General features: G+C 43.6%; 1 protein-coding gene across 7 annotated transcripts in view; it reads right to left on the bottom strand.

Annotated features, from left to right (window-relative positions):
• The window catches only part of crppa (CDP-L-ribitol pyrophosphorylase A), a 717,155-nt gene that overhangs the window by 35,260 nt on the left and 664,969 nt on the right, over nucleotides 1-16,926 (bottom strand). Inside the window, exon 10 of one of the 7 annotated variants that reach the window (XM_070879973.1) lies at nucleotides 1,259-1,306. The exons of the other annotated variants lie outside the window; for them this stretch is intronic. Within the exon in view, the coding sequence (XP_070736074.1) occupies nucleotides 1,268-1,306 (39 nt within the window). The 3' untranslated portion in view covers nucleotides 1,259-1,267. Of the gene's footprint in view, nucleotides 1-1,258; nucleotides 1,307-16,926 lie in introns of those variants that run through there. 7 annotated transcript variants of the gene reach the window in all.

Raw genomic sequence — 16,926 nt, 5'->3', positions numbered from 1 at the left:
ACGACCAATCAACTCACGTCCAGCCATCAGGTCAACGCTCAGACCCAAGTTGTGAGAGACTCGGAAAGCACTGGGATTGTACTGAGGTGGTCAACCAGGGAGCGAAGGGCTCCGGACCGTCTGAACTTGCAATATGGACTTGTGCCAAGAACTGGGGGGAAATGATGTAATGTATGTACATAAGATATGTCCACCACCAGGGGGCACTACCGTCGGAGGTCTAGGGTCATAGGCACACTCGTGCTGGGCCCGGTATATGACCTGAACTTCACTTCTGGAAGCCATTAAAGACTGACCAGGTTACACCTAGTCACTGGCTCATAGTACAGAGTTCATTGTATCATTTCATACACTACAAAGTGGATGTGCTCATACTGTGTACACTCCAGAGAGCGAAATCAGAACACTACCGTTGTGGATTTACCAATAGCTTGGTTTGGAAAACTCTGAAACATGCTGATGGATTTCTATGTATGTCAGATCAAAACTATCATAAAGTCACTCAATTCCACACACTGCCTTAATATACTCAAACCTTCCAAAAGGCTATAATAGATTTATTCACACATTCTGTCCCACAGCTACAGTTACATTTTCTGGATAAAGATGGTCAATCCTTACAGCTGTCTGCTCTAACTAAATTATTGCACGCTCTTTCAATTATTTCAAAATAAATATTCAAAATCATTGGAATTTAAAAAAAATTGCAGTGACAGTTTGATGCAACCAATGAAGATTGATACAAGGCATACTTTCTTAATACAATGGACAATAACATGCAAAATGATTAACATTTGCCTCATTTAGGTCCAATTCAGCCACCTCCCCCCCATCATGCGATGCACCACTTACTGAGAGGGTAGACATATGACCTGCTCCCTGGTGTGCAACAGTATGCCATGAAGGAGAACCTGAATTCTACTCAGCACTCCTCTCCCAACAACCCAGCTAATATTGTGAATTTATTATGTGTGAAACCCATGCCCCTCTGCATTGCATTGCAATGTATTAGCAAACAAACTCACTCCACCAAAGCACCACCTATTGGATAGTTATAACAAAAAAGAGCGACAGTTTTAAATTAAAAACATCATACATGCATCACTATAATTGACAGAGCACAGTAGGTACCACTGTTTTCTCAACTTTATACAACAAAACAAAAACCAATAGGGTAATTTTATGAATATGCACTCACGGACAGAAAATCCTAGTGATCGCTGACCTTGCAGTCAAGTTCTCTTTGACCTCTGAACTTAAGCTGACACTAAGGGTTGGTATGCATTCCCAGCAGGCGAAGCGCCATCTTAGGAGCACAAATTCATAAAATTATGTCTAAAGTTTATTTAATGATTTCTGCACAATCAATCACTGTTTAAAAACTTGAACAAAGTTATTTTTAAACAGAGATTGGTTCAAACTAAGTTCCTTTTAATTCCACTTTTTAATAAAGTCTCAAGAGACCAATAAAGCGGATGTTGTAATTTAATAGTTGCTCCATCTGTCCACCACCTCTCAAGGCATGGCAGCAACAACTGATCCACTTACTGCAGGAAACATGCATCACCTCTAAGTTTTCACATAAATATTTGACCCATGTAAGTCTTTCTTTTCCTTATAATGGAAAGATTCTAAGTGCAAATTAGAGAAGGCAAAATATCAATGACTGCAGTTTAACTGAGACTTGAAACCGCTTCCTGCTGAATATTTTGTCCAAAAAGATGGCGGCTGTGGAACACAAAGCATTACTTTATAGATTTTAGTGCCACTGTTAAAACTGTAATTGCATAATTGTCAGGAATGTATTTTTATTTCAAAGAACCCAGATGCTATTTTTCTTTAATTATGAGGAACTGGCTCAGCTTGCCAGGGGATCTCTGCAGGGTTGAGAGTGTCAGAAGTTAATGCCAGTCCAATTATTTGTTGCATGATATAATGCCTCCATTTATTAATGCGATGGGTAGAAGGATTGAAAATGATGCCTGAGTACACCAGAAGCTGCATTAAATGATGCGTTTAAATTATGCCATTTAGAAAATGGAAAGTTAAATTGTAATTTTGCAGTACAACACAATGTGCCCTTTGAACTCGTAAATTATGTTGACACTATGAGCAGGATTATCCTCCACTACGCTGCCTGAAAAGGCAGCAAAATTTGGCATCGAGGCCTACCAATGTCTCACGACCCCAACCTGAATTTCCCTACCCTACTCCTGCTGGGACCACCGCTGGCTGCCCAGCGCTGCAAATGCTGATGGGGGTAGGGAGCAGGTCCCAGATTACTGACCCATTTCCATCCCATCCATCCTTGTTTCTGCTCCTTGAGAATGGCAGGTGAAGGCTGATTGTAGTTTCTAGCCTTTAAGATTGGGGGGGGGGGGAGAGAAGAGCTTTGTAGCAGTACCCTCTCCTTCCATTTCAGCTCCAGCTCATACCTTAGCCAAGGCCATCAATGGTACACGTTCTGTGTCTCCGGGCTCTTCTGCCCCTTTAATGTGGCAGAAAATCTCTTACGTTGGCTTTTCCCTGGGGGTACCACTTGTTGGCAAGAACCTTGTTTGAAGTCTACCACGAATGCTTAATGGCCTTTGATTCAAAAAACTGGGTAGGGATCATGGAAAGGTCAAGACCGCAGGTGTAAGATGTGCCCTAACCCTGTAGAGACAGGATGACAAAAATCCAGCCGTAAGTGTTCTTTCCTTGCATCACCTGAGATCAACTGAGAGAGTAGGCCATTTCTTCTCTGGTTTTTATCACCTGCCACTTGTTTCATATCAGCTCTACTCACTGTGATGTAGCTCTGATCAAATACACATGGGGCAGGAGACTTGGACTGGGGATGCAATACACCAGAGAACACTAACTAATACTGCTACTTTTATAGACAGTCTAAAGACATTAATGTTGTTTTCATTTAAATTCAAATAAATTAAATTTATATCTTAGAGATTTTGTCTGGAAGCTATAATATGCTTTAAATAATTATCGTATTTATATCTTTCTTCCTTGAAATTTTCTCCACTAAATATTGGGAAGACCGAAGCCATTGTCTTTGGTCCCCACCACAAACTCCATTCTTTAGTCACGACTCCATACCCCTCCCTAGCATCTGTCTGAAGCTGAATCAGACTGTTTGCAACTTTGGTGTCATATTTGACCCTGAAATGAGCTTCCAACCACATAGCCACGCCATAACTAAGGCCCCCTATTTCCACCTCCATAACATCGCCCATCTCCACTCCTGCCTCATCTCATCTACTGGTGAAGCCCTCATCCATACCTTTGTTACCTCTAGACTTGACGATTCCATCTCACTCCTGGCTGGCCTCCCACGTTCTATCTTCCATAAACTTGAGGTCATCCAAAACTCTGCTGTGTCCAAACTCGCACCAAGTCTCGCTCACCCATCACCCCTGTGCTCGCTGACCTACATTGGCTCCTGGTTAAGCAATGCCTCGATTTTAAAATTCTCATCCTTGTGTTCTAATCCCTCCATGGCTTTGCCCCTCCCTATATCTGTAATCTCCTCCTGTCCCACAACTCCCCAAGATATCTGTGCTCCTCTAATTCTGCCCTCTTGAGTATCCCTGATTTTAATCGCTCAACCATTAATGGCCGTGCCTTAAGCTGCCACGGCCCTAAGCTCCGGAATTCCCTGCGTAAACCTTTCCGCCTCTTTCCTTCTTTAAGTCGCTCCTAAAAACCTACCTCTTTGACCAAGCTTTTGATCTGCCCCAATATCTGCTTATGTGGCTTGGTGTCAATTTTTTGTCTTATAACACTCCTGTGACGCGCCTTAGGACATTTCATAATGTTAAAGGTGCTATATAAATACAAGTTGTTGTTGTCCATTTTAGGTTAATTCCCACTGTCTCCCATAACAACGCTTCCACCTTTAGTCAGAATAACAAGACTTCTCTCTAATTGCATCAATGCCAATTCATTATCAGCTAATTGGAGCTCAAGTGACCACCTGTCCCAAAACTGGATAACTTGTCCAAGTTATCCCTGTGGATGCCAATTGAGCTGGAGATACTATCTTATTCTTTATATCTGGAGTCTAAAGCATTCAACTACCATGGTACCCTTAAAGTTCCGTGCATATCAATTTCACAAATTGAAACCCGCATGGAATTGGTCCAAGATTTGAACACTGTTTGTATAACATATTTTATTCTGGAATATAGTCAACATTGGTGTAAAGCCTTCTACTGTGGGTTTACTTTGACCACAATCTGAAAATATGGACCCAGAATGATGGCAGGCTGTGCCTTTCATCTATTTATTACCTTCAGGCAACAGAGGATGCCAATGGGCTACTATGGCATCACACACAGCAGTTCTTTCATGAAATATGAATTCTACAGTAGGAATGAGTCAATATTTAAATTACTAGATCTGCTAGTGCCGAGAAAACTGACACAATGAAGTGAATTTTCATCTTCACTGACTGGACGGTAATTTAGTGGAGTAGGCCGCCAGCATGTTATAGAACCTACCTGATTTCCATTCCATAAAATGAAAACTGTGCAGGTTCTATAATGAGCGGGCGATCGCTCCACCAAATCACTGCCCAGGTGTGAGGATGAAAGTCTCCTCCAATATCTCAACTGCTTTCTCCATCAATCACTTGATAATTACAGATAAGGAAGATCATTCAGTCCGTCCAACCAGAAAGTGCCTAAAATCTCCTCATTACAGCATCCAATTGGCTCTTTGATGATTCAAAGGTTTTGGCTTCCACTATTTTATCTGGGAGTCCATTCCATGTATTGAACACTCTGTCAGCAAGAACTTCTGATAATAGTTCTAAGTTTCTCTTTTACTAGCTTGAACTCCTTGTCTTATTTTTGCAATTTAAGTTAGTCATTTTCTGGATTTACCTTTTACATACTATTATACTTTATATGCCTCTATAAGTTCACTTTTCAGCCACCTACTTTCAAGACTGTAAAACCCACAATTTCCCAGTACTCATAACTCACTCCAACACTAGGGGAGAGAAATTCGGGAGTTTTTGAAAGCTGGAAAGAATAGCGACAGGTGCTAATGATTCTCAGTTTTCTGTAACTTCGATGTTAGTGCTCCAGGAAGGAAGTGGAGTGATAAATCAAGTGATCCACTTCCTTCCTGGAGCGTTAAAAGGACGCAGGAGGGGTAGTAGTGGCACAGTGCTGCTGAGATCCGAGGCTCCTTCCCTCCCATAAAGGGGCTATCGCTGCTGGCTCTGCATTGGAACAAGTTAACTGCCCCATGCACTCCAGCAGAGTGTCGGGCTGATTGATCACGGCCTAAGACAAATGGGAAAAATTGAAATTATGCATTGCAACAATTTTTATAGTTACCGCACCAACATCCCTTTTAATTTGCGTCCCCAAAGCGCCCGGTGATGCTGCAGGGAGTGGAACCGAAGTTCGGGTCCGGGTTGCTACCAGAGCAATGTGCAGGACAATGACGTCATGATCTCCAGGTGCAGGAGATCATGGCGCAATGTGTTACCGCTGCCACAAACCTCTCGGCCAATATAGCGGAAGTCGTTTATTTCGCCGTGCCCAGTCATTAAGTCGTTAGCACCCGTTATCGTGCCCCCGGAGGCGATAACGGGAGGCGCTAAGGAGGCCAATTTCTAGGCCTAGGTATCAGTCTTTTCTCTGTTCCCTGCACTGCCTCCAACTGCTGAATGTTTCCTTTGTGTCTTGGTGCTCAGAACTGTACACTGTACTGCGGGTGTAGTCTGAATAGAGTATTTTACTGTTTTGGCTATAGAGGTCAACATTCTAAAATTGGCTTTGTTAATTGCTGCTCTGCATTGGTTGGACATGCTGAACATCAAGAATTCTTGACTCTTAGGTCTTTTAGCTTCATCCCCAGATCTACCTCTCTTTTAGGAGGTCCACTTGAAAAATAGTTTCCCAAAGAAAGCAGCAGTGCTAACTACCCAAAATTGCATCAAAATGTCCCTTATTAATCCCAGAAACCATCCACTCAAGCTGAAGGCAACATGGAGGCAGCTGAAGAATGTGTTTATGACTCAAATGTTTGCTTTGTTGTACTGGATATGCTCAACAGGGTCTCATTGGTACCCTAAACAATTGAAAGTAATTCCAAATATCAGAAACTTCCAAGTCAAAAGAGCAGCTAAAAGAAGGGAATAAACGTAGACTAAAAGAGAGCTTTTGGATTTGGAGGATAGTTTACTCTTAATTTAATGTTTTTTAATTCAAATGATGTAATAATTCAAACTTTTTAGCATTGTTTTTCTACTTTTCTGTTATTTATATTGTTTAATTTGAATTATTTAATAATTCAACATTTTAAGCACTAAAAATGACTTCAACTTAACAGTAGACTCTCCTGATTTATTATATTTTTAAATGTTTATATTTTTGGTGAATATTTGTGTTCAAGGTGAGGTCAATGCTAGGAATGGAATGATTCTTTTAATTTTTGACAGCCAGGTTGGAATTATCCTCTTCGGGATGGAGTTCCAATGGAGTGGGTCTTCTGCCTGCCCTTTCAACTCTGCCCCAACCCTGACCAATTCCTCTGGGTTGGGGCTCATCAGATCTGTATGGTATGTTCCTGGTGGGATTCCTGCTGCCAAGAAGGATCACACCAATGGTCCAATGATAAATGAAGGAAAGGAGAAGAATAGCTGGTCCATTGAGCCTGTCCTTTACTGTCATGTTGCATCTGAGCATCACGATCCCCGATGTTTCCCACCCACCAGCAATCATGCAATCTCCTAAGAGAGGCAAAATAACACATATTGCAAAAAACCAAATCTGTAGACCAATGCAGGGATAGAATAAGTCTGTGACAATTCCTTTCCAAACCCCAAAGGTGATCAAAGCGAAGGAAATCCGAGCTGTGCTGCAGCGTGACCCGGAGAAACGAGAATCATAGAATGATTACAGTACAGAAAGAGGCCATTTGGCCCATCAGCCCGTGCCGGCTCTCTGCAAGAGCACTTCAGCTAGTCCCGCTCCCCAGCCTTTCCCTGTAGCCATGCACATTTTTTATAGAGTGAGGTAAGCGGAAGACCTGAGAGTGCCCAAATTCATCTCATATCGGACCCAGCAAAGTGAAGGAGATTTTCTATACCACTAGTTTCAGAACTCAGGGGAGTCTGAGCAGTGAAAGCTGGTGCTCTAATCCATGTGCCACCTATTTCCTGCCTTATTTTTCAATTGAAGGGGCTTGCTGTTGAACCTTATAACATTTCTTAACACTAATCCTGGAAAAAAGTCCCACAGAAATCCAGAATAAATGGCTGCTTGCACTATATGAGAAGAATGTTACAATCTATGGAGATCTATCTGCAGAACTCCTTCAACAACTTTAACAAACTCAAAACAGCTGTGAGAGAGATTTGACATAAACTGCTACATCTTGTCCACTTTTAAAGGCATGACTCCATTCTTTACGACGTGACGGAGTGATTATTCATAGACAAAGGTCGCTCATTGTCTCAAGATTCACCAAATCACCCTGCGCAATCTTCCTAAGAAACCTGGTAATTACAAAGGAAATGGAGATCTACATATACATTTACCCTACTCAGTGCCAAGAGAAGAAAATGCATTCAAGTAGGTAAGGAGAACAAAAAGCTGCAAATAGCAAAGAAATCCACAGTAACGTGTCGGCTCCTTCTTGATTTAATCAGACTCTCACAGTATTGTTTTATTATTGCTGCATTATTTAGATTATTTTATGTTTCCGCACTTAAAATTTTAGTTCTGCTTTTATTGGAAACATAGAGGCACATCTTAGAAAAGCTGGTTGCCACTGTGTGAGGCACTAAATGTACAAAATAATTTTCTTGGATCATTGTTTCATATTTACTTGTTACACTGGTAATCTACATGTTTTACTTGAATACAAAATCAGATAGAGCAGGTTCTAATCAGTTGTACAGCGAGTGTAGAAAGAAGAAGGTAAAAGATCTGTTTGAGTAATTCATTGATAGTGTTTCTATCAAAGAGATACAGTGACATTAAGTTGAACATTGGACAGGTCATTTCCTACAAAGAAAGAAGTCTTTCCAGGCTGCTTACAAACACCCCTCCCTAGCAGCCAGTCTCTGCACAACTCTGTTGCAGACCTGAGATTAGGTCATCTAGCTGTACTCTTAGATTTGGATTAAGTGTGGTCCTGGGAAACCAAGGGGAACAAAAATCTTTTTTAAAAAAAGGTTTGTACTTCTGTAATATCTGAAGCACAGCTAGTAGATAAAGGTTTGGAAATTAATTCTCGGATTATATTGACTTTTTTTAAAAATAGTGTAGAAGAACGTAAAACTAACCTTTAAAATTCCTGATTTTAACTCAGGTGAGAGGTCAGCACGGAACAGCAGGATGAGTGTTACGGATGCACCAACTTATCAATGTGAAGCTCAGGCCATTTTATCTCCAAGGCTTCATTACCATACTCCAGGCCCGACTCCCGCCCAAACCCAGCGGGGATAATGTGGAGGCCGGTAGGCGAGAGCAAGGTGTATGTCGCAGAAGGCTGCCACCAGGGAGCCGCGGGAATGCTACCCGGCAATCAGGTTAATGTGTTGGGGTGGGGGAAGACACAATCACGTTTAAGGGGGATGGACGTCTGGGGCAGGAGAGTCCAGGGTTTCCTTGCAGGTCTCGAGGAACACTCCTCCTCCTCTAGGCCTACAAAAAAAAGCTTAAAAAATTTAATTAACTTACCTTCTTCACCCTCTTCTGGGCGTGCTCCTGCCTCAGGTAAAGACTACTGAAGCCCATGAATTCCAGCATGGAAGAGATGGTCAACTCCATTATCGCACTTGTGGACCTGACCATGGTGCAGCATCTGATGGCTAATGTCTCAGCTTCCATTGTAGCACAAGCAGAAGCCACCCAACATCTAAGCTCAGACTGCTGCCATCCTGGTTGCATTTATTAGTGTGGAAAGGAGCTTGCAGGGTGTCACAGCAGTCCAGCAATCTGTCCTCCAACAGATTACTAGGAATGCTGAGCCGCCACCCCGGGAGGCTGACAGTGGCTCCATGGAGCACGAACCTACTGTCCTCTCTCAAGGTGACAGCATTCGTCCTCCAACCACTGCCACTCCGCCATTGCACTTGCTGTTGCCTGTCAGCCAGTCAGCTCAGGCTGTTGCCTCCCATGCCAAGGTGGTGCAGTCTGAGGTCATCCAGCAAGACCATCCACAGTGTCCCCTCCTGAAAGTCAGCAGTCTTCCACCAGCCATGCTGCAGCCACTGATGTAGCACTGAGTAGGAGCACTAGGACAGGCAAAGGCACACTGAAAACACATAATCCTCCTTCTCACATTCCACTACACCCTTGTTATGTACAGAAGAACTCCACAAGGCTGAGTACTGTAAGCTAAACTTAGTGTGACCTTAGTCTTCTTTATTACAACTCCAGAGTGCCTAAACAACATGGCAGCCAATCTTTTATACTGGCCCTGCACATGTGTGCAGGTGATCATTAGGACCCCAACAGTCGCGCCCTCTGGCAGCAAGTATTACATAGTTACATGCATAACATCACTCCCCCCCTCAAAATCTTTGGTACAAGTTGAGGCGATCCGGAGCCCTTCACTCCCTGGTTGATCGCCTAAGCTCAAACCCTGGCATGTAAGACTTGGTCGGACCATTGCTGCACTGCACCGCGGCTGGTCTGACCAGACTGTCAGGAACGGTGGGTTCATCCTCGTGATTGACAGCGAGGTCGGTTGCTGGTTGGGTGTGTGTTGGTGGATCGTCGATGGTGATGTCCTCTTCAAGTCATTCCTGGTTGTCAGTAAATCGCAATTTGGTCTGATCTAAATGCTTTCTGCACGTTTAGCCATTTAACAGTTTGATTATAAACATTCTATTCCCTTCCTTGGCCAAAACCGTGCCAGCAACCCACTTGGGACCATGACCGTAATTCAGGACAAACACAGGGTCGTTAACATCAATGTCACGTGAAACAGTCGCCAGGTTTCCACATGATCATTAAGATTCGGGTGGACTAGGGAGAGCCTGGTTTTGAGGGATCTCTTCATTAACAATTCTGCCGGGGGAACCCCGGTGAGCGAGTGGGGTCACATCCGGTAACTGAGCAGAATGCGAGACAAGCAGGTCTGCAGGGAGCCGTCTGTCATGCATTTCATGCTCTGCTTGATTGTTTGGACTGCCCGCTCCGCTTGAGCATTAGACACGGGCTTAAACGGAGCAAACCTGACATGCTTGATGCCATTGCAGATCATAAACTCGTTGAATTCCGAGCTGGTGAAACACGGTCCATTGTCGCTGACAAGGACGTCGGGCAAGCCATGGGTGGCGATCATGGCCCGGAGGCTTTCAATGGTGGCTGTAGATGTGCTGGATGACATGATTACACATTCAATCCATTTGGAATAAGCATCCACTACTACTAAAAACATCTTTCCTAGTAAGGGGCCGGCAAAATCTACATGGATTCTGGACCACGGTTTGGAGGGCCATGACCACAGACTCAGTGGAGCCTCCTTTGGTGCATTGCTCAGTTGCGAGCAAGTGTGGCACTGATGCACGCATGACTCCAAGTCCAAGTCAATGTTGGGCCACCAAACATGCGACCTGGCAATTGCCTTCATCATGACAATGCCTGGGTGGGTACTGTGTAAGTAGCGTATAAATGTTTCCCTGCCTTTTTTTGACAAAACCACGCATTTACCCCATGAGAGACAATCCGACTGGATGGACATTTTATCTTTGCGTCGGTGAAACGGCTTAATTTCATCTTGCATTTCCCCAGGAACGGCCGACCAGTTCCCATTTAGGACACAACTCTTTACTAATGGTCGCACAGGATCTTGGCTGGTCCAGGTCCTGATCTGGTGAGCCTTGACAGGTGACCCCTCGCTCTCAAAAGCATTCATGACCAGTAGCAAGTCTGCGGGCTGCGCCATTTCAATCCCAGTGGTATGGTAATGGTAGCCGGCCGAGAGCATCGGAACAGTTTTCAGTGCCTGGTCTGTGGCGGATGACATAGTCATAAGCGGATAATGTTAGTGCCCATCATTGGATGTGGGACCAATTGGTATTAATGCCTTTGCTCTCCGAAAACATCGAAAAGAGCGGCTTGTGGTCAGTTTCAAGCTCAAACCGAAGTCCAAATACGTATTGGTGCATTTTCTTAACCCCATATACACATGCTAACGCCTCTTTCTCGACCATATTATAGGCTCTCTCAGCCTTAGACAGACTTCTAGACGCGTATGCAACTGGTTGGAGGTTGCCCGATACATTGGCTTGCTGTAACACACAGCCGACCCCATACGATGAGGCGTCACAAGCTAGCATTAAACGTTTACATGGATCATAGTGTACAAGTAACTTATTTGAACGTAGTATGTTCCTGGCCTTCTCAAAGGCTGTGTCTTGAGATTTGCCCCAAACCCAGTCATCACCCTTACGTAGCAACATGTGCAAAGGCTCTAACAACATTCTCAAACCAGGTAGAAAGTTACCAAAATAGTTGAGTCTCAGGAACGAATGCAGCTCCGTCACATTCTGTGGTCTGGCTGCATTCTTGATGGCCTCTGTCTTTGCGTCCGTGGACCTGATGCAATCTGCTGCAATCTTTCTCCCCAAAAATTCGACTTCTGGTGCCAGGAAAACACACTTGGAGCGTTTCAGCCTGAGTCCCACTCTGTCTAGGTGACTTAGAACCTTTTCCAGGTTGTGTAGGTGTTCGATAGTGTCACGACCGGTGATCAGGATGTCGTCTTTGAAACACAACGGTGAGCGGAACAGATTTCAGCAAACTCTCCATGTTTCTCTGGAAAATGGCTGCAGCCGATTGAATCCCAAAAGAGCACCTGTGTTATATAAACAGTCCTTTGTGTGTGTTGATGCACATCAGTCTTTTCGAAGATTCATCCAGCTCTTGTGTCATGTCGGCGAAGGTTAGGTCCAACTTGGTGAACGACTTCCCCCCCCGCTAACGTTGCGAACAGGTCATCCGCCTTGGGCAGCGGGTACTGGTCCTGTAGTGAGACTCGGTTAATCGTTACCTTGTAGTCTCCGCAGATTTTGACTGTGCCATCGCTTTTCAACACTGGAACAGTTGGACTGGCCCACTTGTTCAACTCGACTGGCGATATGATTCCTTTTTGTTGGAGTCTGTCCAATTCGATCTAGACTTTCTCCCTCATCATGTATGGAACCGCCCGAGCCTTGTGATGGATGGGCCATGCATCGGGACCTAGATGATCTGTAGCTTGGCGCCTGTGAAGTTGCCAATGCCTGGTTTGAATAGTGAGGGAAACTTGCTCAGCACTTGAGCACACGAGGCGTCATGCACTGAAGATAGTGCATTGATGTCGTTCCAATTCCATCTTATCTTTTCTAGCCAGCTTCTGGCGAACAGCATTGGGCCATTGCCTGGAACAATCCACAATGATAGGTCATCATGCACAGCTCCATCATATGATACCTTCACTGTTACATTTCCAATGACTGGTATGAGCTCTTTGGTGTAGGTACGCAGCTTTGCTTTAATCGGGCTCAGTTTGGGCCTTTGTGCCTTATTGCCTCACAGTTTCTCAAAAGCTTTCTGGCTCATTATTGATTGACTCGCACCCGTGTCCAACTCCATGGATACTGGAACTCCATTTAATTTGACTTTTAGCATTATAGGACGGCTCTTGGTGATGAAGGTATGTACCCCCTACATTTCTTCCTCGGGTTGAATTGCCTGCGCTGCGTGATCAGTGCTGGATCGATCATCCTCTGCCACGTGGTATGTCGCAGTACGTTTGCACATTCACTGGCGGTGCCCCATTATTGCGCAGCCTTTGCACACGTAGTGCTTGAATCGACATTGATGGGCCCGATGATTACCCCCACAGCGCCAATACGGTGCTAATTGATTCACATTCATCCCCGATGGCGGACTCTGAGTCATCACAGGTCTTGCAGCCGCAGACGTATCGGCCCTGCCATATGCAGTTCGGCCTGCTAGCGACGTCATTTTATGCACAGTACTTGCCGGTGAGCTTTGATGTTGAGAAGCTATCTGTTTGGTGTTATTGTCCGTGGTCATGCATGCCTGGGCGATCGCGATGGCCCTGATCATGTCTCGGGTTTCGGCAGCCAGCAGCTTTCAAAGAATGACCTCGTGGCTGATGCCAAGCACGAAAAAGTCCCGTAACATTTTCCCCAACGCAGCTCCAAAATCACAAGGTCCCGCAAGGTGTCTCAGGTCGACGACATAATCCGCCACGTCCTGGCTCCCAGAGCGATGGTGCGTGTAAAAATGATATCTGGCCATGAGGATACTCTCCTTCGGCTTGAGGTGGTCCCGAACCAGAGTGCACAACTCTGTATATTCCTTCTCCGTTGGTTTTGTCGGTGCGAGCAGATTCTTGATGAGGCCGTATATTTTAGGCCCACAGACGGTGGGGAGACCCGCCCTGTGCTTGATCGCGTTTGTGACTTCTTCCAGCTTGTTGGCCACGAAGTACTGATCGAGACACTCAACAAAGGCTTCCCAATCATCACCCTCTACGAATCTCTCTAATATTCCAACGGCAGCCATTTAGGGAAATGGTTGCATGAGGTTTGTATTCTGTTACTCGTCACCAATTGTTACGTATAGAAGAACTCCACGAGGCTGAGTACTGTGAGCTAAATTTAGTGTGACCTTAGTCTTCTTTATTACAACTCCAGAGTGCTTAAACAACATGGCAGCCAACCTTTTATACTGGCCCTGCAGGTGTGTGCAGGTGACCATTAGGACTCCAACAGTCGCGCCCTCTGGTGGCAAGTATTACATAGTTACATACATAACAACCCTTATCCCACAAATGCAGCTATTAAAATAGCAGGGACCCAAGTATGACGTGGACAAGGTGGACGACATTTTAATTCCCCACGTTAGGTGCAGGGGGATAAAAATCGGCCCCATTTTCGTGTCTAGACAGAACACACTCTAATGAGGGGTCTCAAAGTGTGAAGCTACTTAGGGAAATTATTTCCTAAGATGGGCCCACCAACGTTTTGTACCTCTAACATTTATGCTAAACTATTTTCACCGCTAAACTGGCAGAATCTTCTGAAGAATACCTTTTGCTACCTTAGCTTTGTATCATAAACTTTTCAGTGTGTTAAAATGTTACATTCTGACAGGGGCAGATGAGATGATAGGTCCTGGTACGGCTAGTCAGAGCCTCAGCTGTGGGAATAGGCTTGAATTGCTCACCTCAATGCAGACACTGGGTATATTGGAGGCTGCCTGGGGCACTGATGTTTGGGTTACCTGGGCTCTGGTGCTTCAATGCTTTGTATTTCCTCCTGGAAATAAGTTTTTTTTTCTTATCTTTCTACAGGCCAGACAAAGATTGAGAGAGTATGGATCATATTTGTTTACAAGTGAATTGCTTGAGGATACAGACATATTTTTCTCTTTGATCTTCCCGGCTAATCTGTTCATTAAAATACCTATTATTTTGAAAGAACACTGATAGTATAAAACCTCCGATATTAGTGAAGGAGACTTAAGTCTCTTTTAGTGTTATGTTAGAACAGTGTTGAAAGACATGACTGCAACTTCTGCCATCTCTTCTGGTTTCTGCTTACCTACACTTTACTGAAAAACTAAGAATCAGGCCGTGAACTCTTACCATTCTTGTAATCTGTAGGATGATAATTTTCATTTTTGATTTTAATATCAGTATTTAAACTAACGTTAGAACCTTTCGATCCCAACCTTCAGTAGTACAATATATAACCTATTATTTGCATAATGATGTTCATTAGTGCCCCGATAAGCAATATCAATAATTTAAACAGCCTATAAGAGAAGGCCCTAAATCATTTCATAACATAAATAATGGATGTGGGCATTCCTCCAGGAAACAATCTGAGATGAAGACCCTAACCTTAGAGGATTTTCACTGTCTCAAACCCATTCAACATCCATTGCAGAGGTATCTTAATTAGTAAGTGTGATCTCTTCAACTCATTGATGGACATCTCCGACTCAAATGATCACTTCACTTTAATTCAGTGCCATATAACATTGGATTAAAAAAACAATTCTTTAACACCCACCATGGGCACAACACACTAATTTCAGCATGAACTATCACGCCAGCACCTCATTTATCACTAACCATGTTCATGACATACTATCCAAATTGCTTATTAAACACATTCTGAGTCAAACCTCTGCTGGACTATGAAAAGGACACTCAGAACTGTTAAGAGCATAATACTGGTTAAACTAGAAACTAGAGTTACATGGATATAGTCTGGTATCTCCACTCCAGTAATATTTATTTCTGATGATGTTATACTACCTCAACGAGTCTATTCCTGAACAAATTAATTTTTATTTACTATATTTACTATAGGTAGGATGATCCTATTATTAGAACAGCCCTATAATCTATGCACTAGTAGCAATAATTAATAAACCATAAACTCCCATTGAAACCCACCTACAGGTATTTAATTATTTAAACAATAGAAAAATACTGCGGATGCTGGAATCTGAAATAAAAACAGAAAATGCTGGAAATACTCAGCAGGTTAGGCAGCATCTGTGGAGAGAGAAACAGAGTTAACGTTCCAGGTCTGTGACCCTTCATGCTGCCAGATCTGCTGAGTATTTCCAGCAGTTTCTGTTTTTCTTTGTCATTATTTAAATATGTCCTTGTTAGGGCTTTCTAGCATAATTATATTCGTTAAATGTGTAAAAAAAAATGATTTGCAAGGAGATTTCCAGGAATAAATTCCTTGCATTTTTAGGGCGTAATCTGAATCTATTTCTGACGCATGATAAATACCATTCTCTGATCATTATATGAGACAGTGCCAAAGGATAGGTCATATCTAAAATCTCCAGGAACAAGAGATTGCATCGGCTGCCCCTCCCCCCCAAAAAATTTCAGAATAATATTAGAGAGCTAGAATGAGAATACAGGTACAACGTCTGAAATCCGGAATCCTCGGGTTTTTGCCAGACTTCGGACCTCGCTGCGGCCCGAATCCGTGCCGGATTTCAGATTTTGCCGGATTTCCGTCCCCGTCGCCTGCCGATCCTCCGCTCCTCGCCGCTCGTCCAAATGTCCGGTTTTTGGCCAATTCTGGTTTTTGGAGTTCCGGATTCGGGACGTTGCACCTGTATATTTGTACCAGAAAAGCAAAGAAGTTCCTAAATTGCTGAGATAAATCAACAAATTGGCATCTTTTGCTCAGTTGAGGATGATGACGCATTTTTCCTAACAACAAGCCAGAAGTTTAGTCTCAATATTGAGAAACTAAGTTAAAAGTACAAGAGCATCATTAGGAGGAAGAGCTGAGTGTGTAATCAATGATTAGGTAATGACAAGTTGAGTTTTAAAGCATGAAAATGATAAGAGTAAGGAAAGACAGGGGATGTAAGAAATTTTCGTCTTAAATTCTGGGAAACAATGAGGTTACATCAGGGACTGTATGCTGAGTCTTTATTTCAACACAGCGATGAAGGGAGGAGGAAGAGCTTGTAAGATGAGCTATGTGCTACTTACAACCAAAGTAGCATTGATAAGATAAAGAGACAATAACAGTTGTGACAAAGAGAGTACAAGGCTAGAGGGGAGAGAGCAATTACCTCTCAGGTGACAAGCTTTTTATTGTATCCTGTTCCGAGAAATGTTAGAATAGCCTCGCCAGAAATGGAAGGAATATTTATGACTTTAATCAATTTGTGCTTTAGAGGGACTTAAAATTCTTCAGGAGAAAATTCATACTCTGAGCTTCCTCCCGATATACTCTTGCTCCTTTCCTCTCTCAACCTATACACTGAGCCACTCCTCATCCTCAGTGATTTCAATCTCCATGTCAGCTTCTCTTGCTCTAACTCCGCTGCATTTACTGCCCTCCTAGCCTCCCCAAACCTCTCCATCCTTATAAACTCTCCTACCCATAAG

The sequence above is a fragment of the Pristiophorus japonicus genome, chromosome 5 (assembly GCF_044704955.1).
Source record: "Pristiophorus japonicus isolate sPriJap1 chromosome 5, sPriJap1.hap1, whole genome shotgun sequence".
Taxonomy (NCBI): Eukaryota; Metazoa; Chordata; class Chondrichthyes; family Pristiophoridae; genus Pristiophorus; species Pristiophorus japonicus.
Note: the sequence above shows the minus strand (reverse complement) of the source record. Positions and strands in the feature narration are given on the sequence as shown.